The sequence below is a fragment of the Trichomycterus rosablanca genome, chromosome 1, assembly GCF_030014385.1.
Source record: "Trichomycterus rosablanca isolate fTriRos1 chromosome 1, fTriRos1.hap1, whole genome shotgun sequence".
Taxonomy (NCBI): domain Eukaryota; kingdom Metazoa; phylum Chordata; class Actinopteri; order Siluriformes; family Trichomycteridae; genus Trichomycterus; species Trichomycterus rosablanca.
In genome coordinates, this window is record NC_085988.1 from 62,330,905 (window position 1) to 62,356,461 (window position 25,557).

Below are 25,557 nucleotides of genomic sequence, written 5' to 3' on the forward strand. Positions count from 1 at the left end.
CTAAATGTCCAAATTGAGCACTGCTTGTCATTTTCCCTCCAAAATGTCATGTGATTTGTTAGTGTTACTAGGTCTCAGGTGTGCATAGGGAGCAGGCGTGTTCAATTTAGTAGTATAGCTCTCACACTCTCTCATACTGGTCACTGAAAGTTCCAACATGGCACCTCATGGCAAAGAACTCTCTGCGGATCTTAAAAGACGAATTGTTGCGCTACATGAAGATGGCCAAGGCTACAAGAAGATTGCCAACACCCTGAAACTTAGCTGCAGCACAGTGGCCAAGATCATCCAGCGTTTTAAAAGAGCAGAGTCCACTCAGAACAGACCTCGCGTTGGTCGTCCAAAGAAGCTGAGTGCACGTGCTCAGCGTCACATCCAACTGCTGTCTTTGAAAGATAGGCGCAGGAGTGCTGTCAGCATTGCTGCAGAGATTGAAAAGGTGGGGGGTCAGCCTGTCAGTGCTCAGACCATACGCCGCACACTACATCAAATTGGTCTGCATGGCTGTCACCCCAGAAGGAAGCCTCTTCTGAAGTCTCTACACAAGAAAGCCCGCAAACAGTTTGCTGAAGACATGTCAACAAAGGACATGGATTACTGGAACCATGTCCTATGGTCTGATGAGACCAAGATTAATTTGTTTGGTTCAGACTGTCTCAAGCATGTGTGGCGGCAATCAGGTGAGGTGTACAAAGATAAGTGTGTCATGCCTACAGTCAAGCATGGTGGTGGGAATGCCATGGTCTGGGGCTGCATGAGTGCAGCCGGTGTTGGGGAGTTACATTTCATTGAGGGACACATGAACTCCAATATGTACTGTGAAATACTGAAGCAGAGCATGATCCCCTCCCTCCGGAAACTGGGTCGCAGGGCAGTGTTCCAGCATAATAATGACCCCAAACACGCCTCTAAGACGACCACTGCTTTATTGAAGAGGCTGAGGGTAAAGGTGATGGACTGACCAAGCATGTCTCCAGACCTAAACCCAATAGAACATCTTTGGGGCATCCTCAAGCGGAAGGTGGAGGAGCGCAAAGTCTCGAATATCCGCCAGCTCCGTGATGTCGTCATGGAGGAGTGGAAAAGCATTCCAGTGGCAACCTGTGAAGCTCTGGTAAACTCCATGCCCAGGAGAGTTAAGGCAGTTCTGGGAAATAATGGTGGCCACACAAAATATTGACACTTCAGGAACTTTCACTAAGGGGTGTACTCACTTTTGTTGCCGGTGGTTTAGACATTAATGGCTGTATATTGAGTTATTTTGAGGGAAGAATAAATTTACACTGTTAAATAAGCTGCACACAGACTACTTTTCATTGTGTCAAAGTGTCATTTTGTCAGTGTTGTCCCATGAAAAGATATACTTAAATATCTGCAGAAATGTGAGGGGTGTACTCACTTTTGTGATACACTGTATTTGGACTGTAAGAGGAAACTACAGCTCCCGGAGGAAACCCACATAGACATGGGGAGAACATGCAATTTTGGAGAGCATGTCACCTGGTAATCAAACCCAGGACCTTCTTGCTGTGAGGTGACTGTATTACCCACTTTTTTCTTTTGATTTACATTGATTATATTTTAACTGGTTAAAGCCTCATTTGATTTTACTATATGTAAAAGTGTGAAAAAGTGTAATCTGATACTAGAAAATATTAAAATATGTCAGGGAATGAACATTTTAAGGCACTGTATGTAATTGTAATGCAATTTTTTTTGTTTGTATTTAGCACCTTGGTCACAGTGAATGCTGTATTTGTTAGTTTGGCAGGTCTCGCAGGCAGTCCCATTAAAGCCAAGATTGCACTGACACACACCAGTGCCCCTGATGCCATCCACACATACACCATTACCAAAACATGGCTGGCCCTCTGGCCCTGGACAACTCTCACAGTTAGTGCCATAAAACCCATTACAGCACTTCCGTACCTGCAGAACACATACAGACGTTTCAATGCATTCAAATGCCTTTAATAAACATTATAAAATACCCATAAAGTGGTCATAAAAAAACACTAAAATATGATTTTTAAAAAATATTTGTATGTATTTTTTTTTATTAAAAGCCAAATTAACCCATGTTAAATTAACCCATAATAACCCATATGGCTCCAATGGCCTGCACAGATCCCTGACCTCAGCCCAACTAAACAGTTGTTTTTATAGCCAAAATATAACATAGAGATCACTATTTTAATACCATTTGTTTTTTAAATGGGACGTCCAACAAGCTCATAATTTGGCCACATTGTGTATATAAAAGTATGTGAAATTTTTTTTTATAACAATTATTATTTATCCTCCATTGCTAAATTCACTGCTAAATCATGTATATCAATTATATAAAATAGAAAATGTATATTCATAAGTAATCATCACACTTTTAGCAAACCTTTATACTATTATTCATAATTTATATGGTATAATTATTATTTTAAAAAGAGCATACATACAATATTTAACTTTTCACATAAAGCTGCACAGCCGACGAACAATCCATACTTCTTCACACTGTATGTGCATTTTCTCGCTGTTACCTTTTAATAAAAAGCACATGTTATTGAGGTTATACCATATTTAAAACAACAACAATACAGCTACACTATACTAACTGTTACACTTGGTTTATCACTTGTTGTATATGATAAAGTACCTTTGATTTTAATAACTGTTATATATAAATATTACAGCATATATAGCAGTTTTGCAGTACAGTGATGCAGCTGAAAGAGTGTAATACATACAATACATACATGGGTTCCACAGACAAGGGTTTGATCACTGCTATTGGTTACAGTCTTTAAAGAGTTTGACATGTGCTCACTGTATCCGCTTAAATTACTAACATAAATTGCCTTTAGGTGTAAATAACTAGGTGTGTGTTGCCGTGTAATGAATTGGAGTCATCCAAGTCTTTTTTTCCTTTATTGTGTCCAATGTTTTCAGGTTGCACCTGACCCACCACAACTTTAACTAGGATAAAGAAGGTAATTATTAGGATTTTAATGTCATGGGTAATAACAGTGAATTAATTATATTTAACTGTTAATTAACCCTTAAACTGTGTGCACTAGTAGGCTAGGATTAAAGTGCATAGCTAACAGTGAAAATTTAATTCTGGATTTGGATGTAAAAACCACTGGATCTGGGAGGTTTGAGGAATTTAATCAATTAAGCAGAAACAGTTCGACTTTCAGAATGTAGATTTTAAACAGAGTCAGTAACGAACAGTTCATTACAAGCACTAACTGACCATGCCAATCATAATTGATAATGATGTAGTGGGTATTTTAAAGGCTCTTCCTCACATCATTACTGTAGTTATTGTAAGATGATGAGCTACACTTATTAATTAATTAATTGCTAAATTTAATGAATTATGGCCAGAATAATGATAATACAAATAAGTATTGTGGTGACCGTAATAAGGCGGAAAGGGGAGGGTCCCCTGCGTGCATCATCGGCCAAGGGAGTCTGGCATCCCAGAATGCCCTGAAGCCACAGCCTATGCAGTTTTAGGGGTTGTGGTTGGAATGCTGTTTTTATGTTGTGTGTATTTAATTATTAGTGTGATTGCCTAAAGGCAATCATACTATTGTTATCCGAAAGTCATATTATTAGTGTGATTGCAGAATGCAAGCACACTATTGTTATTGTTATTTTCGTTTTCAATATATTATTATTATTCTGCCCGTTTTTTGTCCGTGCTTCTTCTCCCGCAGTTTTCGAGATATCGACCCCGTTCCAGCGCCAAATCGTCCGGCCCATACGGGAATAGAGCGCTTGTATACAACTTTTTGATCGAACCAACACTGTGGGCACAGTGCCCGTTTTAAGGTGCCCGTTTTTCCCCATTGACTCCCATTCATTTTGAAATGAATTTCGAGCTATCAACGCCGTTCCAACCCTTGATCGACCGGGTCATTAATTAGCGCCCAAATCCAAAAAATCATCCGGATACGCCCATCCGTGTGGCATTTATGCCCGTTTTTGCCCGAATTTTTGGACAAAAATCTTGACACCTTTGGCTTTCCACAGAACGTCAACGTGATGACGTAGACGGCATCTTCAGGCCGTTCTGAGAATAGAAAATGGCGGCCGCCAAAAAATCTGACTTATTTTGGTCTGTAACTAAAGTATTAGTGATTTTTAAGATGAAAACGCTGCACAGAATGAAATTATAGTGCAGTTAGACTTTGCAGTGAGCGTCATATCGTTCGCGCTGCAACAGAAACAAAGATATTTATATCCGTTAGCTTCAAGGCTAACGGATGCATTGAAATCAATGGGAATTGCTAAATGCTAAAAGAGGGACCGAAGTCTGAGTGCACTATGCCTGAAATCTGTAAATGAGACACAGCCGATCATAGATTGCGCAATACCATGGCCCCTGCAGTGATAATCACATGTAAATGAATGAGTACTGATTTGTAAGCAGTACAAACGTGCAGAAATGCATTTTTTTACAGGTTTGGCTTTTCAAACACACCCAGAGTGAACTTGTGCTCACACCACAGCTTGTGCACAGATACAGTGGCCTGTCTGGGAGAAAGTATTCACACCCCACGCACCGCACCACTTCTAAACGCATGCGCGCCCCCGACCTGCGCACGCCCGCCGACCGGCACACGGCAATCACACTCGCATTTTCTCCGGAAATGCACTCTCTAGTTATTATTATTATTCTGCCGGTTTTTTGTCCGTGCTTCTCCTCCCGCAGTTTTCGAGATATCGACCCCGTTCCAGCGCCAAATCGTCCGGCCCATACGGGAATGGAGCGCTTGTATACAACTTTTTGATACGCCCGCGCGTTCGCCCGCCACGCCCGCTTTTGTAGCGTTTTTTGGTCCCATTGACTTCCATTCATTTTTTAGAATGGGATTTTCCTATACTCAAATCGAGAGCTAGGATTTAAAGATAAAGTATTTACCCCCCCCGTCCCCCAAACACACACTGTAGCTCTTCTATACAGCATTTAGATACGCTCACTTCCCACTGATGTAACCCCACTCACATACAGCATTTAGATACGCTTACTTCCCACTGAGCATGGGGATTCGAACCCACGCCCACCTGCCACGCCCGGTTTTTGTCCCCATTCACTTCCATTCATTTTTTGAAAGTTCGAGATATCAACGCCGTTCCAACTCTATATCGTGAAGCTCACTGATGTAACCCCGACTCAGATACAGCATGGGGATTCGAACCCACGCCCACCTGCCACGCCCGGTTTTCAGCCCCATTCACTTCCATTCATTTTTTGAAAGTTTGAGATATCAACGCCGTTCCAACTCTAAATCGTAAAGTCCACTGATGTAACCCCTACTTGGGTACAGCATGGGGATTCGAACCCACGCCCAACTGCCACGCCCGGTTTTCAGCCCCATTCACTTCTATTCATTTTTTGAAAGTTCAAGATATCAACATCGTTCCAACTCTATATCGTAAAGCCCACTGATGTAACCCCGACTAAGATACAGCATGGGGATTCAAACCCATGCCCACCTGCCACGCCCGTTTTTTCTGCTCCATTCACTTCCATTCATTTTTTGAAAGTTCGAGATATCGACGCCGTTCCAACTCTAAATCATAAAGCCCACTGATGTAACCCCGACTTGGGTACAGCATGGGGATTCGAACCCACACCCACCTGCCACGCCCGGTTTTCGGCCCCATTCACTTCCATTCATTTTTTGAAAGTTCGAGATATCAACGCCGTTCCAACTCTATATCGTAAAGCTCACTGATGTTACCCCGACTCAGATACAGCCCGGGGATTCGAACCCGCGCCCACCTGCCACGCCCGGTTTTTGTCCCCATTCACTTCCATTCATTTTTTGAAAGTTCGAGATATCGACACCGTTCCAACTCTAAATCGTAAAGCCCCCTGATGTAACCCCGACTCAGATACAGCATGGGGATTCGAACCCACGCCCACCTGCCACGCCCGGTTTTTCTGTTCCATTCACTTCCATTCATTTTTTGAAAGTTCGAGATATCAACGCCGTTCCAACTCTTAATCGTAAAGCCCACTGATGTAACCCCGACTGGGGTACAGCATGGGGATTCGAACCCACGCCCACCTGCCACGCCCGGTTTTTGGCCCCATTCACTTCCATTCATTTTTTGAAAGTTCGAGATATCAACGCCGTTCCAACTCTATATCGTAAAGCTCACTGATGTAACCCCGACTCAGATACAGCATGGGGATTTGAACCCACACCCACCTGCCACGCCCGGTTTTCGGCCCCATTCACTTCCATTCATTTTTTGAAAGTTTGAGATATCGACGCCGTTCCAACTCTATATCGTAAAGCTCACTGATGTAACCCGGACTCAGATACAGCATGGGGATTCGACCCCACGCCCACCTGCCACGCCCGGTTTTTGTCCCCATTCACTTCCATTCATTTTTTGAAAGTTCGAGATATCGACGCCGTTCCAACTCTATATCGTAAAGCTCACTGATGTAACCCCGACTTAGATACAGCATGGGGATTCGAACCCACACCCACCTGCCACGCCCGGTTTTTGTCCCCATTCACTTCCATTCATTTTTTGAAAGTTCGAGATATCGACGCCGTTCCAACTCTATATCGTAAAGCTCACTGATGTAACCCCGACTCAGATTCAGCATGGGAATTCGAACCCACGCCCAACTGCCACGCCCGGTTTTTGTCCCCATTCACTTCCATTCAATTTTTGAAAGTTCGAGATATCGACGCCGTTCCAATTCTAAATCGTAAAGCCCACTGATGACACCCCGAGTTGGATAAAGCATTAGGATACGCGCCCGCCCGACCGGCACACGGCAATCACACTCGCATTTTCTCCGGAAATGCACATCTCTAGTTAGTGTGATTGCAGAATGCAAGCACACTATTGTTATTGTTATTTTCGTTTTCAATATATTATTATTATTCTGCCCGTTTTTTGTCCGTGCTTCTTCTCCCGCAGTTTTCGAGATATCGACCCCGTTCCAGCGCCAAATCGTCCGGCCCATACGGGAATAGAGCGCTTGTATACAACTTTTTGATCGAACCAACACTGTGGGCACAGTGCCCGTTTTAAGGTGCCCGTTTTTCCCCATTGACTCCCATTCATTTTGAAATGAATTTCGAGCTATCAACGCCGTTCCAACCCTTGATCGACCGGGTCATTAATTAGCGCCCAAATCCAAAAAATCATCCGGATACGCCCATCCGTGTGGCATTTATGCCCGTTTTTGCCCGAATTTTTGGACAAAAATCTTGACACCTTTGGCTTTCCACAGAACGTCAACGTGATGACGTAGACGGCATCTTCAGGCCGTTCTGAGAATAGAAAATGGCGGCCGCCAAAAAATCTGACTTATTTTGGTCTGTAACTAAAGTATTAGTGATTTTTAAGATGAAAACGCTGCACAGAATGAAATTATAGTGCAGTTAGACTTTGCAGTGAGCGTCATATCGTTCGCGCTGCAACAGAAACAAAGATATTTATATCCGTTAGCTTCAAGGCTAACGGATGCATTGAAATCAATGGGAATTGCTAAATGCTAAAAGAGGGACCGAAGTCTGAGTGCACTATGCCTGAAAGCTGTAAATGAGACACAGCCGATCATAGATTGCGCAATACCATGGCCCCTGCAGTGATAATCACATGTAAATGAATGAGTACTGATTTGTAAGCAGTACAAACGTGCAGAAATGCATTTTTTTACAGGTTTGGCTTTTCAAACACACCCAGAGTGAACTTGTGCTCACACCACAGCTTGTGCACAGATACAGTGGCCTGTCTGGGAGAAAGTATTCACACCCCACGCACCGCACCACTTCTAAACGCATGCGCGCCCCCGACCTGCGCACGCCCGCCGACCGGCACACGGCAATCACACTCGCATTTTCTCCGGAAATGCACTCTCTAGTTAGTGTGATTGCAGAATGCAAGCACACTATTGTTATTGTTATTTTCGTTTTCAATATATTATTATTATTCTGCCCGTTTTTTGTCCGTGCTTCTTCTCCCGCAGTTTTCGAGATATCGACCCCGTTCCAGCGCCAAATCGTCCGGCCCATACGGGAATAGAGCGCTTGTATACAACTTTTTGATCGAACCAACACTGTGGGCACAGTGCCCGTTTTAAGGTGCCCGTTTTTCCCCATTGACTCCCATTCATTTTGAAATGAATTTCGAGCTATCAACGCCGTTCCAACCCTTGATCGACCGGGTCATTAATTAGCGCCCAAATCCAAAAAATCATCCGGATACGCCCATCCGTGTGGCATTTATGCCCGTTTTTGCCCGAATTTTTGGACAAAAATCTTGACACCTTTGGCTTTCCACAGAACGTCAACGTGATGACGTAGACGGCATCTTCAGGCCGTTCTGAGAATAGAAAATGGCGGCCGCCAAAAAATCTGACTTATTTTGGTCTGTAACTAAAGTATTAGTGATTTTTAAGATGAAAACGCTGCACAGAATGAAATTATAGTGCAGTTAGACTTTGCAGTGAGCGTCATATCGTTCGCGCTGCAACAGAAACAAAGATATTTATATCCGTTAGCTTCAAGGCTAACGGATGCATTGAAATCAATGGGAATTGCTAAATGCTAAAAGAGGGACCGAAGTCTGAGTGCACTATGCCTGAAAGCTGTAAATGAGACACAGCCGATCATAGATTGCGCAATACCATGGCCCCTGCAGTGATAATCACATGTAAATGAATGAGTACTGATTTGTAAGCAGTACAAACGTGCAGAAATGCATTTTTTTACAGGTTTGGCTTTTCAAACACACCCAGAGTGAACTTGTGCTCACACCACAGCTTGTGCACAGATACAGTGGCCTGTCTGGGAGAAAGTATTCACACCCCACGCACCGCACCACTTCTAAACGCATGCGCGCCCCCGACCTGCGCACGCCCGCCGACCGGCACACGGCAATCACACTCGCATTTTCTCCGGAAATGCACTCTCTAGTTAGTGTGATTGCAGAATGCAAGCACACTATTGTTATTGTTATTTTCGTTTTCAATATATTATTATTATTCTGCCCGTTTTTTGTCCGTGCTTCTTCTCCCGCAGTTTTCGAGATATCGACCCCGTTCCAGCGCCAAATCGTCCGGCCCATACGGGAATAGAGCGCTTGTATACAACTTTTTGATCGAACCAACACTGTGGGCACAGTGCCCGTTTTAAGGTGCCCGTTTTTCCCCATTGACTCCCATTCATTTTGAAATGAATTTCGAGCTATCAACGCCGTTCCAACCCTTGATCGACCGGGTCATTAATTAGCGCCCAAATCCAAAAAATCATCCGGATACGCCCATCCGTGTGGCATTTATGCCCGTTTTTGCCCGAATTTTTGGACAAAAATCTTGACACCTTTGGCTTTCCACAGAACGTCAACGTGATGACGTAGACGGCATCTTCAGGCCGTTCTGAGAATAGAAAATGGCGGCCGCCAAAAAAATCTGACTTATTTTGGTCTGTAACTAAAGTATTAGTGATTTTTAAGATGAAAACGCTGCACAGAATGAAATTATAGTGCAGTTAGACTTTGCAGTGAGCGTCATATCGTTCGCGCTGCAACAGAAACAAAGATATTTATATCCGTTAGCTTCAAGGCTAACGGATGCATTGAAATCAATGGGAATTGCTAAATGCTAAAAGAGGGACCGAAGTCTGAGTGCACTATGCCTGAAAGCTGTAAATGAGACACAGCCGATCATAGATTGCGCAATACCATGGCCCCTGCAGTGATAATCACATGTAAATGAATGAGTACTGATTTGTAAGCAGTACAAACGTGCAGAAATGCATTTTTTTACAGGTTTGGCTTTTCAAACACACCCAGAGTGAACTTGTGCTCACACCACAGCTTGTGCACAGATACAGTGGCCTGTCTGGGAGAAAGTATTCACACCCCACGCACCGCACCACTTCTAAACGCATGCGCGCCCCCGACCTGCGCACGCCCGCCGACCGGCACACGGCAATCACACTCGCATTTTCTCCGGAAATGCACTCTCTAGTTAGTGTGATTGCAGAATGCAAGCACACTATTGTTATTGTTATTTTCGTTTTCAATATATTATTATTATTCTGCCCGTTTTTTGTCCGTGCTTCTTCTCCCGCAGTTTTCGAGATATCGACCCCGTTCCAGCGCCAAATCGTCCGGCCCATACGGGAATAGAGCGCTTGTATACAACTTTTTGATCGAACCAACACTGTGGGCACAGTGCCCGTTTTAAGGTGCCCGTTTTTCCCCATTGACTCCCATTCATTTTGAAATGAATTTCGAGCTATCAACGCCGTTCCAACCCTTGATCGACCGGGTCATTAATTAGCGCCCAAATCCAAAAAATCATCCGGATACGCCCATCCGTGTGGCATTTATGCCCGTTTTTGCCCGAATTTTTGGACAAAAATCTTGACACCTTTGGCTTTCCACAGAACGTCAACGTGATGACGTAGACGGCATCTTCAGGCCGTTCTGAGAATAGAAAATGGCGGCCGCCAAAAAATCTGACTTATTTTGGTCTGTAACTAAAGTATTAGTGATTTTTAAGATGAAAACGCTGCACAGAATGAAATTATAGTGCAGTTAGACTTTGCAGTGAGCGTCATATCGTTCGCGCTGCAACAGAAACAAAGATATTTATATCCGTTAGCTTCAAGGCTAACGGATGCATTGAAATCAATGGGAATTGCTAAATGCTAAAAGAGGGACCGAAGTCTGAGTGCACTATGCCTGAAATCTGTAAATGAGACACAGCCGATCATAGATTGCGCAATACCATGGCCCCTGCAGTGATAATCACATGTAAATGAATGAGTACTGATTTGTAAGCAGTACAAACGTGCAGAAATGCATTTTTTTACAGGTTTGGCTTTTCAAACACACCCAGAGTGAACTTGTGCTCACACCACAGCTTGTGCACAGATACAGTGGCCTGTCTGGGAGAAAGTATTCACACCCCACGCACCGCACCACTTCTAAACGCATGCGCGCCCCCGACCTGCGCACGCCCGCCGACCGGCACACGGCAATCACACTCGCATTTTCTCCGGAAATGCACTCTCTAGTTATTATTATTATTCTGCCGGTTTTTTGTCCGTGCTTCTCCTCCCGCAGTTTTCGAGATATCGACCCCGTTCCAGCGCCAAATCGTCCGGCCCATACGGGAATGGAGCGCTTGTATACAACTTTTTGATACGCCCGCGCGTTCGCCCGCCACGCCCGCTTTTGTAGCGTTTTTTGGTCCCATTGACTTCCATTCATTTTTTAGAATGGGATTTTCCTATACCCGCCCTCGACTCAAATCGAGAGCTAGGATTTAAAGATAAAGTATTTACCCCCCCCGTCCCCCAAACACACACTGTAGCTCTTCTATACAGCATTTAGATACGCTCACTTCCCACTGATGTAACCCCACTCACATACAGCATTTAGATACGCTTACTTCCCACTGAGCATGGGGATTCGAACCCACGCCCACCTGCCACGCCCGGTTTTTGTCCCCATTCACTTCCATTCATTTTTTGAAAGTTCGAGATATCAACGCCGTTCCAACTCTATATCGTAAAGCTCACTGATGTAACCCCGACTCAGATACAGCATGGGGATTCGAACCCACACCCACCTGCCACGCCCGGTTTTCAGCCCCATTCACTTCCATTCATTTTTTGAAAGTTTGAGATATCAACGCCGTTCCAACTCTAAATCGTAAAGTCCACTGATGTAACCCCTACTTGGGTACAGCATGGGGATTCGAACCCACGCCCAACTGCCACGCCCGGTTTTCAGCCCCATTCACTTCTATTCATTTTTTGAAAGTTCGAGATATCAACGCCGTTCCAACTCTAAATCATAAAGCCCACTGATGTAACCCCGACTTGGGTACAGCATGGGGATTCGAACCCATGCCCACCTGCCACGCCCGTTTTTTCTGCTCCATTCACTTCCATTCATTTTTTGAAAGTTCGAGATATCGACGCCGTTCCAACTCTAAATCGTAAAGCTCACTGATGTAACCCCGACTTGGGTACAGCATGGGGATTCGAACCCACGCCCACCTGCCACGCCCGGTTTTCGGCCCCATTCACTTCTATTCATTTTTTGAAAGTTCGAGATATCAACGCCGTTCCAACTCTAAATCATAAAGCCCACTGATGTAACCCCGACTTGGGTACAGCATGGGGATTCGAACCCACACCCACCTGCCACGCCCGGTTTTTGTCCCCATTCACTTCCATTCATTTTTTGAAAGTTTGAGATATCGACGCCGTTCCAACTCTAAATCATAAAGCCCACTGATGTAACCCCGACTTGGGTACAGCATGGGGATTCGAACTTACCCCCACCTGCCACGCCCGTTTTTCGGCTCCATTTACTTCCATTCATTTTTTGAAAGTTTGAGATATCAACACCGTTCCAACTTTAAATCGTAAAGCTCACTGATGTAACCCCGACTCAGATACAACATGGGGATTCGAACCCACGCCCACCTGCCACGCCCGGTTTTTGTCCCTATTCACTTCCATTCATTTTTTGAAAGTTTGAGACATCAACACCGTTACAACTTTAAATCGTAAAGCCCACTGATGTAACCCCGACTCAGATACAGCATGGGGATTCGAACCCACGCCCATCTGCCACGCCCGGTTTTTGTCCCCATTCACTTCCATTCATTTTTTGAAAGTTCGAGATATTGACGCCGTTCCAACTCTAAATCGTAATGCCCAATGATGACACCCCTACATGGGTACAGCATGGGGACTCGAACCCATGCCCACCTGCCACGCCCGTTTTTTGGCTTTATTTACTTCCATTCATTTTTTGAAAGTTCGAGATATCAATGCCGTTCCAACTCTAAATCGTGAAGCCCACTGATGACTCTCCGAGTTGGATAGAGCATGGGGATTCGAACCCACGCCCGATCGGCACACGGCAATCACACTCGCATTTTCTCCGGAAATGCACATCTCTAGTTAGTGTGATTGCAGAATGCAAGCACACTATTGTTATTGTTATTTTCGTTTTCAATATATTATTATTATTCTGCCCGTTTTTTGTCCGTGCTTCTTCTCCCGCAGTTTTCGAGATATCGACCCCGTTCCAGCGCCAAATCGTCCGGCCCATACGGGAATAGAGCGCTTGTATACAACTTTTTGATCGAACCAACACTGTGGGCACAGTGCCCGTTTTAAGGTGCCCGTTTTTCCCCATTGACTCCCATTCATTTTGAAATGAATTTCGAGCTATCAACGCCGTTCCAACCCTTGATCGACCGGGTCATTAATTAGCGCCCAAATCCAAAAAATCATCCGGATACGCCCATCCGTGTGGCATTTATGCCCGTTTTTGCCCGAATTTTTGGACAAAAATCTTGACACCTTTGGCTTTCCACAGAACGTCAACGTGATGACGTAGACGGCATCTTCAGGCCGTTCTGAGAATAGAAAATGGCGGCCGCCAAAAAATCTGACTTATTTTGGTCTGTAACTAAAGTATTAGTGATTTTTAAGATGAAAACGCTGCACAGAATGAAATTATAGTGCAGTTAGACTTTGCAGTGAGCGTCATATCGTTCGCGCTGCAACAGAAACAAAGATATTTATATCCGTTAGCTTCAAGGCTAACGGATGCATTGAAATCAATGGGAATTGCTAAATGCTAAAAGAGGGACCGAAGTCTGAGTGCACTATGCCTGAAATCTGTAAATGAGACACAGCCGATCATAGATTGCGCAATACCATGGCCCCTGCAGTGATAATCACATGTAAATGAATGAGTACTGATTTGTAAGCAGTACAAACGTGCAGAAATGCATTTTTTTACAGGTTTGGCTTTTCAAACACACCCAGAGTGAACTTGTGCTCACACCACAGCTTGTGCACAGATACAGTGGCCTGTCTGGGAGAAAGTATTCACACCCCACGCACCGCACCACTTCTAAACGCATGCGCGCCCCCGACCTGCGCACGCCCGCCGACCGGCACACGGCAATCACACTCGCATTTTCTCCGGAAATGCACTCTCTAGTTAGTGTGATTGCCTAAAGGCAATCATACTATTGTTATCCGTTAGTCATATTATTATTATTATTATTCTGCCGGTTTTTTGTCCGTGCTTCTCCTCCCGCAGTTTTCGAGATATCGACCCCGTTCCAGCGCCAAATGGTCCGGCCCATACGGGAATGGAGCGCTTGTATACAACTTTTTGATTCGCCCGCGCGTTCACGTGCCACGCCCGCTTTTGTAGCGTTTTTTGGTCCCATTGACTTCCATTCATTTTTTAGAATGGGATTTTCCTATACTCAAATCGAGAGCTAGGATTTAAAGATAAAGTATTTACCCCCCCCCGTCCCCCAAACACACACTGTAGCTCTTCTATACAGCATTTAGATACGCTCACTTCCCACTGATGTAACCCCACTCACATACAGCATTTAGATACGCTCACTTCCCACTGAGCATGGGGATTCGAACCCACGCCCACCTGCCACGCCCGGTTTTTGTCCCCATTCACTTCCATTCATTTTTTGAAAGTTCGAGATATCGACGCCGTTCCGACTCTATATCGTAAAGCTCACTGATGTAACCCCGACTCAGATACAGCATGGGGATTCGAACCCACGCCCACCTGCCACGCCCGGTTTTTGACTTTATTCACTTCCATTCATTTTTTGAAAGTTTGAGATAATGTCGCCCTTTCAACTCTAAATCGTAAAGCTCACTGATGTAACCCCGACTCAGATACAGCATGGGGATTCGAACCCACACCCACCTGCCACGCCCGGTTTTTAGCCCCATTCACTTCCATTCATTTTTTGAAAGTTTGAGATATCGACGCCGTTCCAACTCTATATCGTAAAGCTCACTGATGTAACCCCGACTCAGATACAGCATGGGGATTCGAACCCACACCCACCTGCCACGCCCGGTTTTCAGCCTCATTCACTTCCATTCATTTTTTTTAAATTTGAGATATCAACGCTGTTCCAACTCTATATCGTAAAGCTCACTGATGTAACCCCGACTCAGATACAGCATGGGGATTCGAACCCACACCCACCTGCCACGCCCGGTTTTCAGCCTCATTCACTTCCATTCATTTTTTTTAAATTTGAGATATCAACGCTGTTCCAACTCTATATCGTAAAGCTCACTGATGTAACCCCGACTTAGATACAGCATGAGGATTCGAACCCACACCCACCTGCCACGCCCGGTTTTCAGCCTCATTCACTTCCATTCATTTTTTTTAAATTTGAGATATCAACGCTGTTCCGACTCTATATCGTAAAGCTCACTGATGTAACCCCGACTCAGATACAGCATGGGGATTCGAACCCACACCCACCTGCCACGCCCGGTTTTCAGCCCCATTCACTTCCATTCATTTTTTTTAAATTTGAGATATCAACGCTGTTCCAACTCTATATCGTAAAGCTCACTGATGTAACCCCGACTCAGATACAGCATGGGGATTCGAACCCACACCCACCTGCCACGCCCGGTTTTTAGCCCCATTCACTTCCATTCATTTTTTGAAAGTTTGAGATATCGACGCCGTTCCAACTCTAAATTGTAAAGCCCACTGATGTAACCCCGACTTAGATACAGCATGGGGACTCGAACCCACGCCCACCTGCCACGCCCGGTTTTTGTTCCCATTTACTTCCATTCATTTTTTGAAAGTTTGAGATATCGACGCCGTTCCAACTCTAAATCGTAAAGCCCACTGATGTAACCCCGACTCAGGTACAGCATGGGGATTCGAACCCACACCCACCTGCCACGCCCGGTTTTTAGCCCCATTCACTTCCATTCATTTTTTGAAAGTTTGAGATATCGACGCCGTTCCAACTCTAAATCGTAAAGCCCACTGATGTAACCCCGAGTTAGGAACAGCATGGGGATTCGAACCCACGCCCACCTGCCACGCCCGGTTTTTGGTCCCATTCACTTCCATTCATTTTTTGAAAGTTCGAGATATAAACGCCGTTCCAACTATAAATCGTAAAGCCCACTGATGTAACCCCGACTCAGATACAGCATGGGGATTCGAACCCACGCCCACCTGCCACGCCCGGTTTTTGGTCCCATTCACTTCCATTCATTTTTTGAAAGTTCGAGATATCAACGCCGTTCCAACTCTAAATCGTAAAGCCCACTGATGTAACCCCGACTCAGATACAGCATGGGGATTCGAACCCACACCCACCTGCCACGCCCGTTTTTCGGCTCCATTCACTTCCATTCATTTTTTGAAAGTTTGAGATATCAACACAGTTCCAACTCTAAATTGTAAAGCCCCCTGATGTAACCCCGACTCAGGTACAGCATGGGGATTCGAACCCACACCCACCTGCCACGCCCGGTTTTTGTCCCCATTCACTTCCATTCATTTTTTGAAAGTTCGAGATATCAACGCCGTTCCAACTCTATATCGTAAAGCCCCCTGATGTAACCCCGACTCAGATACAGCATGGGGATTCGAACCCACACCCACCTGCCACGCCCGGTTTTTGGTCCCATTCACTTCCATTCATTTTTTGAAAGTTTGAGATATCAACGCCGTTCCAACTCTATATCGTAAAGCCCACTGATGACGCCCCAACATGGGTACAGCATGGGGATTCGAACCCACGCCCACCTGCCACGCCCGGTTTTTGGTCCCATTCACTTCCATTCATTTTTTGAAAGTTCGAGATAACAACGCCGTTCCAACTCTATATCGTAAAGCCCACTGATGACGCCCCAACATGGGTACAGCATGGGGATTCGAACCCACGCCCACCTGCCACGCCCGGTTTCCGGCTCCATTCACTTCCATTCATTTTTTGAAAGTTCGAGATATCGACGCCGTTCCAATTTTAAATCGTAAAGCCCCCTGATGACACCCCAACTTGGATAAAGCATTGGGTTACGCGCTCCCGCCCGACCAGCACACGGCAATCACACTCGCATTTTCTCCGGAAATGCACATCTCTAGTTATTATTATTATTCCACCCGTTTTTTGTCCGCGTTTCTTCGTCCGCAGTTTTCGAGATATCGACCCCGTTCCAGCGCCAAATCGTCCGGCCCATACGGGAATCGAGCGCTTGTATACACGTTTTCGATCCGCCCGCCCGTTCGCCAGCCACGCCCGCTTTTGTAGCGTTTTTTGGTCCCATTGACTTCCATTCATTTTTTTAGAATGGGATTTTCCTATACCCGCCCTCGACTCAAATCGAGAGCTAGGATTTAAAGATAAAGTATTTACCCCCCCATCCACCAAACACACACTGTAGCTCTTCTATACAGCATTTAGATACGCTCACTTCCCACTGATGTAACCCCACTCACATACAACATTTAGATACGCTCACTTCCCACTGAGCATGGGCATTCGAACTCACACCCACCTGCCACGCCCGGTTTTCAGCCACATTCACTTCCATTCATTTTTTGAAAGTTCGAGATATCAACGCCGTTCCAACTCTAAATTGTAAAGCCCCCTGATGTAACCCCGACATGGGTACAGCATGGGGATTCGAACCCACACCCACCTGCCACGCCCGGTTTTTGGTCCCATTCACTTCCATTCATTTTTTGAAAGTTCGAGATATCAACGCCGTTCCAACTCTAAATTGTAAAGCCCCCTGATGTAACCCCGACTCGGGTACAGCATGGGGATTCGAACCCACACCCACCTGCCACGCCCGATTTTCGGCTCCATTCACTTCCATTCATTTTTTGAAAGTTCGAGATATCAACGCCGTTCCAACTCTAAATCGGAAAACCCACTGATGTAACCCCAACTTGGGTACAGCATGGGGATTCGAACCCACACCCACCTGCCACGCCCGGTTTTTGGTCCCATTCACTTCTATTCATTTTTTGAAAGTTCGATATATCAACGCCGTTACAACTCTATATCGTAAAGCCCACTGATGTAACCCCGACTCAGATACAGCATGGGGATTCGAACCCATGCCCACCTGCCACGCCCATTTTCCGGCTCCATTCACTTCCATTAATTTTTTGAAAGTTCGAGATATCAACGCCGTTCCAACTCTATATCGTAAAGCCCACTGATGTAACCCCGACTTGGGTACAGCATGGGGATTCGAACCCACACCCACCTGCCACGCCCGGTTTTTGGTCCCATTCACTTCCATTCATTTTTTGAAAGTTTGAGATATCAACGCCGTTCCAACTCTATATCATAAAGCCCCCTGATGTAACCAAGACTCAGGTACAGCATGGGGATTCGAACCCACGCCCACCTGCCACGCCCGGTTTTTGTCACCATTCACTTCCATTCATTTTTTGAAAGTTCGAAATATCGACGCCGTTCCAACTCTTTATCGTAAAACCCACTGATGTAACCCCGACTCAAATACAGCATGGGGATTCGACCCCACGCCCACCTGCCACGCCCGGTTTTTGTCCCCATTCACTTCCATTCATTTTTTGAAAGTTTGAGATATCGACGCCGTTCCAACTCTATATCGTGAAGCTCACTGATGTAACCCCGACTCAGATACAGCATGGGGATTCGAACCCACGCCCACCTGCCACGCCCGGTTTTTGTCCCCATTCACTTCCATTCATTTTTTGAAAGTTTGAGATATCAAAACCGTTCCAACTCTAAATCGTAAAGCCCACTGATGACACCCCAACATGGGTACAACATGGGGATTCGAACCCATGCCCACCTGCCACGCCCATTTTTCAGCTCCATTTACTTCCATTCATTTTTTGAAAGTTCGAGATATCAACGCCGTTCCAACTCTAAATCGTAAAGCCCACTGATGTAACCCCGAATCAGATACAGCATGGGGATTCGAACCCACGCCCACCTGCCACGCCCGGTTTTTGGTCCCATTCACTTCCATTCATTTTTTGAAAGTTCGAGATATCAACGCCGTTCCAACTCTATATCGTAAAGCCCCCTGATGTAACCCCGACTCAGGTACAGCATGGGGATTCGAACCCACACCCACCTGCCACGCCCGGTTTTTGTCCCCATTCACTTCCATTCATTTTTTGAAAGTTTGAGATATCATTGCCATTCCAACTCTATATCGTAAAGCTCACTGATGTAACCCCGACTCAGATACAGCATGGGGATTCGAACCCATGCCCACCTGCCACGCCCGGTTTTTGTCCCCATTCACTTCCATTCATTTTTTAAAAGTTCGAGATATCAACGCCGTTCCAACTCTATATCGTAAAGCTACCTGATGTAACCCCGACTCAGATACAGCATGGGGATTCGAACCCACACCCACCTGCCACGCCCGGTTTTTGTCCCAATTCACTTCCATTAATTTTTTGAAAGTTCGAGATATCAACGCCGTTCCAACTCTATATCGTAAAGCTACCTGATGTAACCCCGACTCAGGTACAGCATGGGGATTCGAACCCACACCCACCTGCCACGCCCGGTTTTTGTCCTCATTCACTTCCATTCATTTTTTGAAAGTTCGAGATATCAACGCCGTTCCAACTCTATATCGTAAAGCCCACTGATGTAACCCCGACTAAGGTACAGCATGGGGATTTGAACCCACACCCACTTGCCACGCCCAGTTTTTGTCCCCATTCACTTCCATTCATTTTTTGAAAGTTCGAGATATCAACGCCGTTCCAACTCTATATCGTAAAACCCACTGATGTAACCCCGACTCAGATACAGCATGGGGATTCGAACCCACGCCGACCTGCCACGCCCGGTTTTTGTCCTCATTCACTTCCATTCATTTTTTTAAAGTTCGAGATATCGACGCCGTTTCAATTTTAAATCGTAAATCCCACTGATGACACCCCAACTTGGATAAAGCATTGGGTTACGCGCGCCCGCCCGATCGGCACACGGCAATCACACTCGCATTTTCTGCAGGAAATGCACTCTCTAGTTAGTGTGATTGCAGAATGCAAGCACACTATTGTTATTAGTGTGATTGCCTAAAGGCAATCATACTATTGTTATCCGTTAGTCATATTATTATTATTATTATTCTGCCGGTTTTTTGTCCGTGCTTCTCCTCCCGCAGTTTTCGAGATATCGACCCCGTTCCAGCGCCAAATCGTCCGGCCCATATGGGAATGGAGCGCTTGTATACAACTTTTTGATTCGCCCGCCCGTTCACGTGCCACGCCCGCTTTTGTAGCGTTTTTTGGTCCCATTGACTTCCATTCATTTTTTAGAATGGGATTTTCCTATACTCAAATCGAGAGCTAGGATTTAAAGATAAAGTATTTACCCCCCCCTCCCCCAAACACACACTGTACCTCTTCTATACAGCATTTAGATACGCTCACTTCCCACTGATGTAACCCCACTCACATACAGCATTTAGATACATTCACTTCCCACTGAGCATGGGGATTCGAACCCACACCCACCTGCCACGCCCATTTTTATGCTTTTATTCACTTCCATTCATTTTTTGAAAGTTCGAGATATCGACGCCGTTCCAACTCTATATCGTAAAGCTCACTGATGTAACCCCGACTCAGGTACAGCATGGGGATTCGAACCTACGCCCACCTGCCACGCCCGGTTTTTGTCCCCATTCACTTCCATTCATTTTTTGAAAGTTCGAGATATCGACACCGTTCCAACTCTATATCGTAAAGCCCACTGATGTAACCCCGACTCAGATACAGCATGGGGATTCGAACCCACACCCACCTGCCACGCCCGGTTTTTGTCCCCATTCACTTCCATTCATTTTTTGAAAGTTCGAGATATCGACACCGTTCCAAATCTATATCGTAAAGCCCACTGATGTAACCCCGACTCAGATACAGCATGGGGATTCGAACCCACACCCACCTGCCACGCCCGGTTTTTGTCCCCATTCACTTCCATTCATTTTTTGAAAGTTCGAGATATCGATGCCGTTCCAACTCTATATCATAAAGCTCACTGATGTTACCCCGACTCAGATACAGCATGGGGATTCGAACCCACACCCACCTGCCACGCCCGGTTTTTGTCCCCATTCACTTCCATTCATTTTTTGAAAGTTCGAGATATCGACGCCGTTCCAACTCTATATCGTAAAGCTCACTGATGTAACCCCGACTCAGATACAGCATGGGGATTCGAACCCACACCCACCTGCCACGCCCGGTTTTTGTCCCCATTCACTTCCATTCATTTTTTGAAAGTTCGAGATATCAACGCCGTTCCAACTCTATATCGTAAAGCTCACTGATGTAACCCCGACTCAGATACAGCATGGGGATTCGAACCCACACCCACCTGCCACGCCCGGTTTTTATCCCCATTCACTTCCATTCATTTTTTGAAAGTTCGAGATATCAACGCCGTTCCAACTCTATATCGTAAAGCTCACTGATGTAACCCCGACTCAGATACAGCATGGGGATTCGAACCCACGCCCACCTGCCACGCCCGGTTTTTGTCCCCATTCACTTCCATTCATTTTTTGAAAGTTTGAGATATCGACTCCGTTCCAACTCTATATCATAAAGCTCACTGATGTAACCCCGACTCAGAAACAGCTTGGGGATTCGAACCCACGCCCACCTGCCACGCCCGGTTTTTGTCCCCATTCACTTCCATTCATTTTTTGAAAGTTTGAGATATCGACTCCGTTCCAACTCTATATCGTGAAGCTCACTGATGTAACCCCGACTCAGATACAGCATGGGGATTCGAACCCACACCCATCTGCCACGCCCGGTTTTTGTCCCCATTCACTTCCATTCATTTTTTGAAAGTTCGAGATATCGACGCCGTTCCAACTCTATATCGTGAAGCTCACTGATGTAACCCCGACTCAGATACAGCATGGGGATTCGAACCCACACCCACCTGCCACGCCCGGTTTTTGACCCCATTCACTTCCATTCATTTTTTGAAAGTTTGAGATATCGACGCCGTTCCAACTCTATATCGTAAAGCCCACTGATGTAACCCCGACTCAGATACAGCATGGGGATTCGAACCCACGCCCACCTGCCACGCCCGGTTTTTGTCCCCATTCACTTCCATTCATTTTTTGAAAGTTCGAGATATCAACGCCGTTCCAACTCTAAATGGTAAAGCCCACTGATGTAACCCCGACTCAGATACAGCATGGGGATTCGAACCCACACCCACCTGCCACGCCCGGTTTTTGTCCCCATTCACTTCCATTCATTTTTTGAAAGTTCGAGATATCAACGCCGTTCCAACTGTAAATGGTAAAGCCCACTGATGTAACCCCGACTCAGATACAGCATGGGGATTCGAACCCACACCCACCTGCCACGCCCGGTTTTTGGTCCCATTCACTTCCATTCATTTTTTGAAAGTTCGAGATATCAACGCCGTTCCAACTCTAAATTGTAAAGCCCCCTGATGTAACCCCGACTCAGATACATTATGGGGATTCGAACCCACACCCACCTGCCACGCCCGGTTTTTGGTCCCATTCACTTCCATTCATTTTTTTAAAGTTCGAGATATCAACGCCGTTCCAACTCTATATCGTAAAGCCCCCTGATGTAACCCCGACTCAGGTACAGCATGGGGATTCGAACCCACGCCCACCTGCCACGCCCGGTTTTTGTCCCCATTCACTTCCATTCATTTTTTGAAAGTTCGAGATATCAACGCCGTTCCAACTCTAAATCGTAAAGCCCACTGATGTAACCCCGACTTGGGTACAGCCTGGGGATTCGAACCCACACCCACCTGCCACGCCCGGTTTTTGGTCCCATTCACTTCTATTCATTTTTTGAAAGTTCGAGATATCAACGCCGTTCCAACTCTAAATTGTAAAGCCCCCTGATGTAACCCCGACTCAGGTACAGCATGGGGATTCGAACCCACACCCACCTGCCACGCCCGGTTTTTGGTCCCATTCACTTCCATTCATTTTTTGAAAGTTTGAGATATCGACGCCGTTCCAACTCTAAATCGTAAAGCCCACTGATGTAACCCCGACTCAGGTACAGCATGGGGATTCGAAACCACGCCCACATGCCACGCCCGGTTTTTGGTCCCATTCACTTCCATTCATTTTTTGAAAGTTCGAGATATCAACGCCGTTCCAACTCTAAATCGTAAAGCCCACTGATGTAACCCCGACTTGGGTACAGCCTGGGGATTCGAACCCACACCCACCTGCCACGCCCGGTTTTTGGTCCCATTCACTTCCATTCATTTTTTGAAAGTTTGAGATATCAACGCCGTTCCAATTCTAAATCGTAAAGCCCACTGATGACACCCCGAGTTGGATAAAGCATTAGGATACGCGCCCGCCCGACCGGCACACGGCAATCACACTCGCATTTTCTCCGGAAATGCACTCTCTAGTTGTTATTTTCGTTTTCAATATATTATTATTATTCTGCCCGTTTTTTGTCCGTGCTTCTTCTCCCGCAGTTTTCGAGATATCGACCCCGTTCCAGCGCCAAATCGTCCGGCCCATACGGGAATAGAGCGCTTGTATACAACTTTTTGATCGAACCAACACTGTGGGCACAGTGCCCGTTTTAAGGTGCCCGTTTTTCCCCATTGACTCCCATTCATTTTGAAATGAATTTCGAGCTATCAACGCCGTTCCAACCCTTGATCGACCGGGTCATTAATTAGCGCCCAAATCCAAAAAATCATCCGGATACGCCCATCCGTGTGGCATTTATGCCCGTTTTTGCCCGAATTTTTGGACAAAAATCTTGACACCTTTGGCTTTCCACAGAACGTCAACGTGATGACGTAGACGGCATCTTCAGGCCGTTCTGAGAATAGAAAATGGCGGCCGCCAAAAAATCTGACTTATTTTGGTCTGTAACTAAAGTATTAGTGATTTTTAAGATGAAAACGCTGCACAGAATGAAATTATAGTGCAGTTAGACTTTGCAGTGAGCGTCATATCGTTCGCGCTGCAACAGAAACAAAGATATTTATATCCGTTAGCTTCAAGGCTAACGGATGCATTGAAATCAATGGGAATTGCTAAATGCTAAAAGAGGGACCGAAGTCTGAGTGCACTATGCCTGAAATCTGTAAATGAGACACAGCCGATCATAGATTGCGCAATACCATGGCCCCTGCAGTGATAATCACATGTAAATGAATGAGTACTGATTTGTAAGCAGTACAAACGTGCAGAAATGCATTTTTTTACAGGTTTGGCTTTTCAAACACACCCAGAGTGAACTTGTGCTCACACCACAGCTTGTGCACAGATACAGTGGCCTGTCTGGGAGAAAGTATTCACACCCCACGCACCGCACCACTTCTAAACGCATGCGCGCCCCCGACCTGCGCACGCCCGCCGACCGGCACACGGCAATCACACTCGCATTTTCTCCGGAAATGCACTCTCTAGGGTTATTATTATTATTATTCCACCCGTTTTTTGTCCGCGTTTCTTCGTCCGCAGTTTTCGAGATATCGACCCCGTTCCAGCGCCAAATCGTCCGGCCCATACGGGAATCGAGCGCTTGTATACACGTTTTCGATCCGCCCGCCCGTTCGCCAGCCACGCCCGCTTTTGTAGCGTTTTTTGGTCCCATTGACTTCCATTCATTTTTTTAGAATGGGATTTTCCTATACCCGCCCTCGACTCAAATCGAGAGCTAGGATTTAAAGATAAAGTATTTACCCCCCCATCCACCAAACACACACTGTAGCTCTTCTATACAGCATTTAGATACGCTCACTTCCCACTGATGTAACCCCACTCACATACAACATTTAGATACGCTCACTTCCCACTGAGCATGGGCATTCGAACTCACACCCACCTGCCACGCCCGGTTTTCAGCCCCATTCACTTCCATTCATTTTTTGAAAGTTCGAGATATCAACGCCGTTCCAACTCTAAATTGTAAAGCCCCCTGATGTAACCCCGACATGGGTACAGCATGGGGATTCGAACCCACACCCACCTGCCACGCCCGGTTTTTGGTCCCATTCACTTCCATTCATTTTTTGAAAGTTCGAGATATCAACGCCGTTCCAACTCTAAATTGTAAAGCCCCCTGATGTAACCCCGACTCGGGTACAGCATGGGGATTCGAACCCACACCCACCTGCCACGCCCGATTTTCGGCTCCATTCACTTCCATTCATTTTTTGAAAGTTCGAGATATCAACGCCGTTCCAACTCTAAATCGGAAAACCCACTGATGTAACCCCAACTTGGGTACAGCATGGGGATTCGAACCCACACCCACCTGCCACGCCCGGTTTTTGGTCCCATTCACTTCTATTCATTTTTTGAAAGTTCGATATATCAACGCCGTTACAACTCTATATCGTAAAGCCCACTGATGTAACCCCGACTCAGATACAGCATGGGGATTCGAACCCATGCCCACCTGCCACGCCCATTTTCCGGCTCCATTCACTTCCATTAATTTTTTGAAAGTTCGAGATATCAACGCCGTTCCAACTCTATATCGTAAAGCCCACTGATGTAACCCCGACTTGGGTACAGCATGGGGATTCGAACCCACACCCACCTGCCACGCCCGGTTTTTGGTCCCATTCACTTCCATTCATTTTTTGAAAGTTTGAGATATCAACGCCGTTCCAACTCTATATCATAA

General features: G+C 45.9%; 1 protein-coding gene across 1 annotated transcript in view; it reads right to left on the reverse strand.

Annotated features, from left to right (window-relative positions):
* stab2 (stabilin 2) overlaps positions 1-25,557 on the reverse strand; it is a 99,580-nt gene that overhangs the window by 29,791 nt on the left and 44,232 nt on the right. Inside the window, exons 37-38 of the mRNA XM_063007611.1 lie at positions 2,454-2,537; positions 1,734-1,929 (exon numbers count right to left, since the gene is read on the reverse strand). Coding sequence (XP_062863681.1) covers positions 1,734-1,929; positions 2,454-2,537 — 280 coding nt within the window. The remainder of the gene's footprint in view (positions 1-1,733; positions 1,930-2,453; positions 2,538-25,557) is intronic.